Below are 10,492 nucleotides of genomic sequence, written 5' to 3'. Positions count from 1 at the left end.
CTCCGGGGTTCTGGTTAGTACATCATGTTGTTCCAACAATAGGGTTGCAGATCCCTTTAGCTCCTTGGGTACTTTCTCTAGCTTCTCCATTGGGAGCCCCTAACTTTTCTTAAATGCAAATAAACCAACGGTTCTTAAACTCACAAAACTTCCTGAGTAAATGCCTCATGGTATTTAAAACTGTCACTCTACTGGGGAAATGGAAACATCATATTCCAAAGCCCATTTCTAACTGAAGAAGAAAGGAAACGTATCCTAAAAGTGTGGTTCACACTGGACTTGGTGCGCGTGTGCCTTCAACGGCATCACATAACACCTTATGTGACCCTCATGGCGGTAAAAGCTAATGTATCCATGTGTATGCTCCTTTGCAAAGCACAGGGCCAGACACCAGTGCTTGGCAAGTGTCTGCTAAACGAATAAAGCTATTGCTTTGCTTGGCTGCAGAAAACATTAAATGTGTGTGTGTGTGTGTGTGTGTGTGTGTGTATTTTTAAAATTAGAATGATTATTTCTGATGGTGAGAAATAATTTTCCAGGAATAAATTTTTCCCTTTTTTTTTTAAATTGCTTTGCAGGATAATACTTCTCTGTGGACAAATTAAGAGCAGGATTATCACAAAGGATCATGGGCTTCTAGAACAGTAATCAAATGGTGTAAAGTAAGCGTTCATCTAGGCCATGGTGCCCTGGCTCTTGCTAGCTTCTAAGGAAGTTGCTCACCTTAGGACAGATGAGTAAGACAAGACTGGTTTAACATGACTCCAAATCTCTATCCCTTAGCAAGCAATGGATATTTGTGCTGATGTTATTATGAAATCTAGTCCTAAATGATCATTGAATAAGATACTCAGAAAAAAATATAACTTCAGATATCTTAGCTTTATATTAATTTTGTACCATACTATTGCCTAATAAAACAGCAATACAGCCTCTTACAAGGACCAAAGAACCTTCTTTCTTCACTATTAATAAAAGGCTGCATTTTCTAGCTTCCCTTTCAGGAGCACAGAAGGGATAATAGCTTCCACAGCCTATCCTGATAAGTACTGGGTGATAAAACTATGTTTGTCACCAATTTAAGTATATATATAGTAGATAAGGTAAACTTTACAATAGAGACACACTATTTACGATATTAATTTGACTATTACCAACCTTCCCAAACTTGTGTTTGAGTGGTAGTCCTGCTTCCTGAAATGCCAAAATAATATCAGGTTTGTAATCTTGTATAAAAATCCCTAAGTCGACATCTTTGCTGTAAGGAATAATACCGCACTGCCGATACCATCCTAAAATAGGGGAAGGGGATAAAAAGCTTAAATTATATTTGGAAAATTAGTCATTATAATGAATAAACTTTATAGTAATGGTTATATGATTTCATAGGGTTAAAGTTGGGATGCTTTGGCAAGATTATTTTTTAAAAGTTAAATCCCAAACTAAACGACTAGACGTTTCCTTGAAGAATCAATCTCCCTTTTTCTTTATTTCCCTGGTCTGAGTACTCAGCTTCCTCAAAGGCTTTAATTATGTCAAGCGTGGTGGCTCACACCTTTAGGCCAGCCTGTTCTGTTCTACACAGTGAGTTTCAAAACAGCCAAAGCTACACAATGAATCCTATGGAAACAAGAAAAAATTTCAGGATCCATAATAACTTCTGGATAGATCATTACCTTTAATAATATGGTAAACAAATGATCCACTTAAACAACTGCAGTTCAAAGAGTTTAATCATTAACATTTAATGACTGAGACTGCCTTAAGATGTGCTAAGAATATTTAGTTCTCTTAATGTACTTTCCTGAGTCCATAACTTATAGCACTTACCAATTCCAAACAGCTCATAAGCAGTGGTCACTTAAAAAGACCTGATTAAGGTCTGAAGTCCAGCAAAGCTATTTCTCAGTGATTCCTGTGCTTCTACTTCTTGTTTAGATGCCTCAGCAACGTTCTAAGAAAGCTTACTCCCTAACATTACTAATAGCTCCCGAGCCTTCCCTATTACCTTCTCATGTTTCTATTCAAATGGCTTTGAAGTATGGAAATGTCTGATAGGCACCCTGATAGGCATTGCTACTGGGTAATATTATTTGTTGAATTATAACAAAATTAACCCCACCCACCCACAAAACCGCCCACCAAAATATAAAATCGAAGGCTCCTTAAATACTATAAATACCATTTAATACACAGCACCATCAAATACAATTCTCTTATTTTATAAATGAAGTAAACTCGAGGTTAAAAACTCGAATCATGACAAATGACTAAGAATTTTTAATTACTGACTATAAAACAACCTTGCTTCTCTAAAAAGTTAAACTTCATAGCAAATATCATATACACAAGAGATTACCACTGTGATCTTTTATGTTTTTATTATTTTGTTTCTAATTTAGGGTCTCGTGTATCCCAGGCTGCTATGGCCTTGCTATGTAGCTATGGCCTTGACCTTCTGAGCCTTCCGCCTCTACCTCCTGTGCTGGGTTACAGGTGTGTGCCCACCCAGTCTAAGTGTGTAACCTTTCACATAACCTACTCCGTAGGAGAGCCACCAATCCTAGGTTACAACCTGTCCTACAATTACTTAAGGCATTTCCTTTCAGTCTCTAAGTGTCCTGAATTGGACAACAAGTTCTATGGTGTCATTTTTAAAAGATGAATTAACCTTTGTACAAATATAGTCATGATCAAAACATAGATATCAACTACAGTAATAATTGAGAAGGAACAGATAAAAACAACAACCTTAAGGATCTACATAATTCTAAATTCCAAGAAGCTGATCTAATGAATGTGTATCGGGAAACCTTTTCCAGAGTTTAATAAGTGAGTGCTGCATAAGACTACAAAAGTATCTTTCCCCATCTCAAGTGAGTAGTGATGCCAAACCAGAGATGCCCTCAATGACCTAGAAACGTTTATGGATGACCTCAGAGCATGCCTTTCCTCTTCCTCTCACTAGAAATGTCTCCTGCAATGTAAACGTTTTTGTTGTTATTTTAATGTAAAGCAATAATAATATTTGAGATAGAGAAATCAAAGGTATTCAGGATAACAAAGGTAATTTAAGAATCACCTGAAAACCAACTATACTATACATGTCTGGTGTAAATTTGTACACATTATAACTTGTAGTAAACACAAGTGACCTTAGAGTCTATTTTATAGGGCTGAGAAGATGGCTGAGAGGTTAAGTACACTGGCTGCTCTTCCAGAAGTTCAGAGTTCAATTCCCAGCACTTGCATGATGGTTCACAATCATCTATGATGCGACCTGATGCCCTGTTCTGGTATGCAGGTGTACATGCAAATAGAGCACTAATAAACATAAAATGCATAAATAAATAAGCCTTTTTAAAGAAGGTTCTATTTTATATTTTATCAATTACTTTTTTAAAGCAGTCAACGCATCTTTGCTTTGTACACTAATGCTTATTCTGATTGTAAATAGCACACTGTCAATATTACTGATGCCTGATTACCGCAGGCATTCACTCCTAAAGCCAGAGACAGAGAGAGGAAAAGTAAAGCATTTTTACCTAGACAAGTCCCACTGCTCAGCCAGAAGGGCACTCCCAGCTCCTTCAGCGTCTTGGCTGCTAGTTGCAGTAACTCCTTTGCCCTCTTTCGAAAGACCATAGCCTCCACAGTATTATCATCAATGTACTGCTGCAGGTTTAACAAACAGTTATCCATTATAACAATCCCTAAACTTCTAGAAACACTAACACGATATTTGAATGAAATTAACAGTGCATCATTTTTCCATTGTAAAAAATCCAAATTTAGGAGGCATGGGCTGGCACAGTGGGTAATGTGTTGCCATGGGAGCATGATGGCCTGAACCTGGATTTTAAACACCCAGATAGAAGCTGGGAGTGTTGGTGTGTGTGCCTGCAACACCCGTGCTGTGGGGGTAGGGACAGACAGACAGATCCCTGGAGCTCACTGGCCAACCAGTCTCCAGCAGCTCCAAGTTTAGGGAGAGACCTATCTAAAACCTAAGGTGAAGGAGTGTGGCTGCTGCTAACTTGTCCAAGCTCTGGTGGATGGCCCACGTCAAAGTGCATGTACCAGTACTAAGTGGATTCTGTGGATTATAAACATGAAAGAGATGAGGGCAGAAGGGGGTGCATTGGGCAGGAGTGCAGGAGACTTGGGAGTGGACAGAAACAAGATGTAGTAGAGGAAGACACCAAGTGTTAGCCTCTGGCCTCACAGATACAAGTGCACAACTGTGCCCACACATCTATATACACAGGCACATACTCATACACCCAACAAACCCAGAAATCAGAGTTTCTTAGTCACACATTAAAATAATTAGGATAGATTCTAGAAGAACCAGTTTAGAAGGAAAGAATGGAAGGAGCTAGGATTCCCCAATGATGAGACTTCAACTGTTATCACTTTTCTCTGCACATCAGAATTTAGCAGGCTGGGCAGCTGGGGGAAAGGAAGAGGCAATTACACAGCTAGAAGCATTAAACAAAATAGATCACATGATGTTTCCATTGTACAGGCATTTCCTTCTCTTTAGACACTGGGTAGACAAGCAGGGAAGGACACTTTCTGAATCAGATAACCTGTGTTTGGCTCTAGGTCCATCTCCTTTTACAAGAGTGCAAGCTCGATGAAGAAAAGACATCAAATACCCATGTCTACACCAGTACCTCCACGTCTGATGAATGAACAAGAGAACGGAAGAAGCAAATTTCATTGTCACTACTGACTTCATTTATTTATAGCTTAAAGACAGTAACTATGCTTTGCAGAACTACGCTACAGATCTGAATGAAAGCCTTCTGTAAAATGTACAGATTTGTACTAATGTCATCTTTTACTTAGTCATGCTGCTTGTTTGGATTTACTGCATTTTATGCTGTAACTGAAGAAAACAGGAGGAATTCTTCAGTGATCTTTCACTATGGAACAAAATGTAAGCTATTTGGTCTAGAAGAGCAAGGACACAGGTCCCTGCCTTCTGCTCTGCCTTCATCACTAGCCTCTTTTCACATGTCCTGTTATAGCAATAAAACACAACTTCTCAGCCTGGCAGTGGTGGCCCATGCTTTTAAAGGAAGATCTCTCTGAGTTTGAGGCCCAGCCTGGTCTACAGATCAAGTGAGGTCCAGAACAGCCAGGGCTACACCGAGAAACCCTATCTCAAAAAAACAAAAACAAAACAAGTAACCACCCAGACAAAAGCATATGGCACAGCCTTTCTAGCCTATGTGACCTTATATGCTGTTTTCGTTTTTAGTGTGCCTCTGACTCTTGAGTACAATGAAAATCATGTTTTCGCTCCAGTCTCTCAGAAATAACCCAGTTTTCCTAAAAGCCAGGTGAGTTGATTTTCCCAGTGTTCCACTGGCCATGTACTAATACATAAAGCCAAATACATCAGTCAGCTCCTCCATTAACTTACAAGTCACCACTCACACGCACTTGAACAGCCGCCACGTGGGTGCTGGGCATCGAACTCTGGTCCTCTGGAGGAGAACCGGTGCTTTTAACCACTGAGCTGTCTCTCCGGCCCCGCATGTTCATTCTTACTTTAGTTGTTACTGTTGGTTTTGTCTCAGTCTCCTCAGTGAGGCTGTACACAGGAGAGCAGGCCCTGCACTTCTCCCCATGGAACCTATAAGGCTGGAAGGTTGCGTGCTCCAGAGGAGGTGAGCAGCAAATACTGTAGGGAGGCTAAAGGAGGAAGTAACTACTTCTGACAATGTCCTAAAGTAACTTGGGTTCCTTCACAAGAACGCAGGAGAGATACAGTTTACAGAGAGGTCACTGGGACAATAAGGAATGGAACCACTAAATGGCTCTCTTCAGGAACAAAGTATCTTATGAAGGAGCACTCCTTGCAGGTAAACTGTTCTTATGGATTAAGCAAACTATAAAGAATCTCCTGAAATAAAATATCCCTTTCCTGAGCCACTGCTTCTTTTAGAGCACCCGACTGGATTGGGAGATATATGTTCCTATGCTTGTTATGAGGAATGCCTAGAGCTAAAGTTTACAGACCCAGCTGCCATGTAGACTACATGCTAAGCCAATATGACAGTGTTAAGTGATATCTTGAGGCTACAATTTTCCTTTCTGTTAAAAAATTCTTGCCTTATGAGAAACCTTTCTTCAAGTTGTTGATCAGAGGAGTCCAAGAAACTCCCAAACGATATAAGCCATTGTCCTTGGATGCCTTTCAGAACGTGAAGGGAAGACGCTATTGCTGAAGACACTGCGCACTTTATACACGGGACTCAGAGGAATCTAGCTAGAAACGACCTGGAAGCCTTATTCCCAAGGACTGCCTCTCCTAGCATCTGAAGGTGCTCATGCGAACTGCGAAGGAGAAAAGCACTAACAGTCTTACGCAACTGCAAACCCTACACCACATCAATGAGCCGCACGGCGAGATGCCACCAAGGATTCCACAGTGGCACTTACATCTTGGGAGGAACCAACAGCCACCTAATTGGACTTAAGGCTTGCTCAGTAGGAAGGATCTCGTGCCTGGTTTTGTCAACCCGGCCAGGGGAGGAAAGACGTCATGGAACCTAGAGGAGAACCTACTACTGCCCCTCCCTTTCCGAAGCCAGTGTAATTCTACTGAATTCTGAATATGAGTATTTGCCTTGCAGCCACAGTAAGCACAGCTCTCACCCCTCATCAATGAAGCTTCTTTCTACGTCAGATGGAGACCACCATAGAAAGTCACAGTTGGCCACAATGCAGAGAACTGAACGTGGGGTGCCTATCTCAGCCAATACATGTACAACCCAATCCCTGTTCTATGGAAGAGGGGCAGGACTCTGAAAAGATCACACTGTGAGACAGCATCCTCTATAGAGAACACGACATGAACCCCCAAACTTTAACAATATGGTCACCTCAACAGGACTACAGGTACCAGCTGACATTACAGTGTGGATGAGAGAAATCTCATAAGGTCCTAATCCCTAGATGAAGAGCTATAGGCAGTGAATGGCTGCTAACAGATGGACAGTTTTCTCCAGTCCCCTGATAGGTTATCCAATGTTGTTTAGCTATTTCTTATAACTTAATCAGACTGGAGATAATAATTTGAATTTACAGATTTCATCAAATAGATACAGAAATAAATATATACAGACATATGCATAATGTTTCTATTAAGTGAGACAGCTGTGTACAGCAAAACCCAAAGAGCAATGGGCATACTACCTGCTCCCCAGATGTTGTGGGCATACTACCTGCTCCCCAGATGTTGTGGGCATACTACCTGCTCCCCAGATGTCGGCTTCTACATGGACTCATGAGAAATGGCTGACCCCAGAGCTGGGATAGGAAAATCACAGGATAAGCCTAGAATATCTGTATTTTACTAAAATGGAAGAAAGAATGAGATAACCCAGAAGATACAAAAGCTATTGGGAAGAGTTTTTAACTGGTCAAATATGGACCAATCTGAAGATTAAAATAACTCATTAAACAGGAAACTATGAGTCTCTTAACAATAAATTTGATAAGAAATGTAATATTTTAATGGTTACAAAGTAGCTTGCAAACAAATGCTTCTGATTACAAAGGGAAAAATGCAATATCACAAAAGTGAAGGCAGCAGGTAAGAGGCGGGATGAAACCCCAGCAGTGTTCCGTGGCCTTCCTCTGAACATTCCCGCCAGAGGGAGAAGGGAGGCCACAGGACTCAGGAAGTCATGAGACCTAAAGGTCTCAGGAGATCCCCAAGGCCTCACCCCTAGGTTAGAAAGGTAGTCATAGTAGGTGCTGAGACTGGTGGTGCTCCCTGGTGCTGTGTGGAACTTCAGGGTTTTCTAAGTGTTTCTCACACAGAGGTGAGCTTCGTGGTGATGCAGCTGACTGAGACATCAGACTCCTGGAACTTCTCATCCATGGTCTCGGAAGTAACCTTAGCAAACTCAGGGGTTCACCAAGCTAGACTTGGGTGGAATTGGTTTTCAGTCTGCTGTTAGTGTCCTATCTGGGGTGAACACTAATTGTTCATGCTTCCTCAGGAAAAGCCAGGCGAGAGGCCTTAACGGGGAATCGGGTAGCACCTTCTGGGACATAATGAGAAGAGCAAGCATAGCAGCACTGCCATGCTCTTTATCTATGAGAAAAACCAGAGGGACAGTTTACAAAATATCTAATATAATCTCCAAAATTATCAAAACTATGAGAGTAGTTACCTAAACTGGTAGAGAACCCAGCACAGACTATAAGAAATTAAAGAAACAGGAAATCAGTATAGCATGTGATTATAAACAGAATCCTTTCAATACAAACCTATTATGAGGACAACCAGCAAAATGTGAATGTAGACTTTTGTTGTTGTCTTTAAATTGGTCTTGCCATATGCCTTGGCTAGCCTGGAACTTTTGGCAATCCTCCTGCCCTGGCTTTCCAAACATGAAGATTACAGGCATGTGCCATCATACACAGTTTAGATTGAGATTAAAAGCAATTTATGTTAATTCTTGATTTTCATGTTCAGATATAGGAAATAATCTAGTTTTGTTTTATTGTGTTTTTAGAAAAAAACTAAATTATGTGAGGCTTTGCGATACTGGTTTATAAATTACTCTCAAACGTGCCAGAAAAAAAAAAAAGAGGTGTTATTTCTATTGTACTGGCAACTGTTACATAAGTCAGACACTGCTTTTAAAATATCATTATTAAAACAAATGAGAACGCTAGGGGGTACTCTACTAGGGTTATTGGATTATTTCATCTCTACAACCATTTAGGACTGTTTGGCGCCATCAAGTGTTCAAATGGGTGTATGCTAACTTTAATTTGAAAGTGTACACTCCTGGTATCTTACTCATGGTTCTAATGTAAGAGGATAAAGTAAGACCATGACCAAGCCCTTTAGTCACTGCACATCACAAGGGCAGCAGTGAAAGCAAGTCAGACATCGCTAATGACATGGCTGCAATGACTGCTGTGAATAAACTAAAACGCCTGCTACCAGGAAGCTCCCAAAATTAGGAGGATGCAAGACACTCACAATTCACCATGGCAACTGCTAGGGCAGAGGTGGGCAATGCCCATAGGGCAGGAAGAAGCACTGAAGTCATCCCTCCTACCTCTTATCACTGTGTGATGAAGGCAGAACTTGCCTGCACAACAGGCCTAACACACATGCTGCTCTCTAGCTTCTACCAGGAAGCTCAGTAAATTTGACAGCCCTACAGTAATAAATTCAAAAGAACAGGAAGAGCTAGAAGGACCTCTTGGGCTGTCTTGGGTATCAGCATACAGTATGTGAGAAGCCTTGTATTTGAGCCTTGGACCTGGGGCAGCAATGAAAGAGCTGGCACTTAGTATCTCCTCTGTGCTCTAGCTTGCTCTCCAGTGCTGTGATAAACACTACGGTCAAAGGGCGACTTGGGGGAGAAAGGGGTGCAGTTCACCAGTCACAGCTCATGCCCGAGGGGAATTGGGGCCAGCACTCAAGGGGAGAACTGGAGAGCTGGGCATGGTGGCACAGAGGCAGGCAGATCTCTGTGAAGAGAGGCAGAGAACCCTAGAAAGTGGAGGGCAAGTAGAACACCTGGGGTACCAAATCCCCACAGTCCAACGGCCTGTTTTCACTGCCTTTCTGGTTTCATATGACTTGTTGCAGTTGAACTTTTACGCCCATCAAATCACTTTTATATCACTACAGTCAGAAGCCTACAAAGTTAGAACAGCAGAGGAAAAGCTGAAAACTCAGCCGGTCTTTGTATAGCTCTTTGCCAGACACACACACACACACACACACACACACACACACACACACACACACATTCATACTCAGTAAACACACACACACACACACACACACACACACATTCATACTCAGTGCCAAACTTAGAAAAAAAAAAAAACCCTTTCTAAATTCACATGACCCCTCTTCAGTGGCTATATTCTAAGCCAACTTGGTCTTCTTTTTAAAAAAAATGTACCTTTAAAACAGTTAATGAGCTATCATAGCTGTGGAATAAGCTAGTGTTAATCCTATCAGGATCTAGTGAAATAAAACAATAAAGTAATAAGTATATGGCCATTCTCCATTCAGGGAAGAAAAAAGTTTGCCTGCCTGTGTGTGTGTGTGTGTGTATGTGTGTGTGTATGTTCGCGCACCCGTGCGTGAGGCTCAGGACTGCTTTTAACTTGAGATTTCTGGCTGAGTGCTGGCTGTGGATACAAGCCTGACATACTAGCCAGCAGAATTCAAGTTTTCTTTTGAGAAAGGGTCTGTTGGTCAGGGTTGCCTCTGAACTCACCACATAGTGGAGCGTCACCTTCAACTCTCCGCCACTATCTTCCAAGTGCTGGGATTTACAGACACTGTTACCATGCCTGGTTCATGTGGAGACGGAGAGCAAACTCAAGCCCTGTGCATGCTAGACAAGTACTCAACCAACTAGACTATATCCCCAGCACTCGGGAAACAGAGTTTAGTGTTTAACTTTAAATGAGAGGAAAATCAGTGGGG

General features: G+C 41.4%; 1 protein-coding gene across 4 annotated transcripts in view; it reads right to left on the bottom strand.

Annotated features, from left to right (window-relative positions):
• Positions 1-10,492, bottom strand: part of Fktn (fukutin) — a 53,246-nt gene that overhangs the window by 19,469 nt on the left and 23,285 nt on the right. For all 4 annotated transcript variants that reach the window (XM_021160504.2, XM_029476204.1, XM_029476205.1 and 1 more), the window contains 2 exons: positions 3,546-3,675; positions 1,159-1,292 (listed from right to left, as the gene is read on the bottom strand). In XM_021160504.2, the coding sequence (XP_021016163.1) occupies positions 1,159-1,292; positions 3,546-3,675 (264 nt within the window). The remainder of the gene's footprint in view (positions 1-1,158; positions 1,293-3,545; positions 3,676-10,492) is intronic.

This window comes from Mus caroli, chromosome 4 (assembly GCF_900094665.2).
Source record: "Mus caroli chromosome 4, CAROLI_EIJ_v1.1, whole genome shotgun sequence".
NCBI lineage: Eukaryota > Metazoa > Chordata > Mammalia > Rodentia > Muridae > Mus > Mus caroli.
Note: the sequence above shows the minus strand (reverse complement) of the source record. Positions and strands in the feature narration are given on the sequence as shown.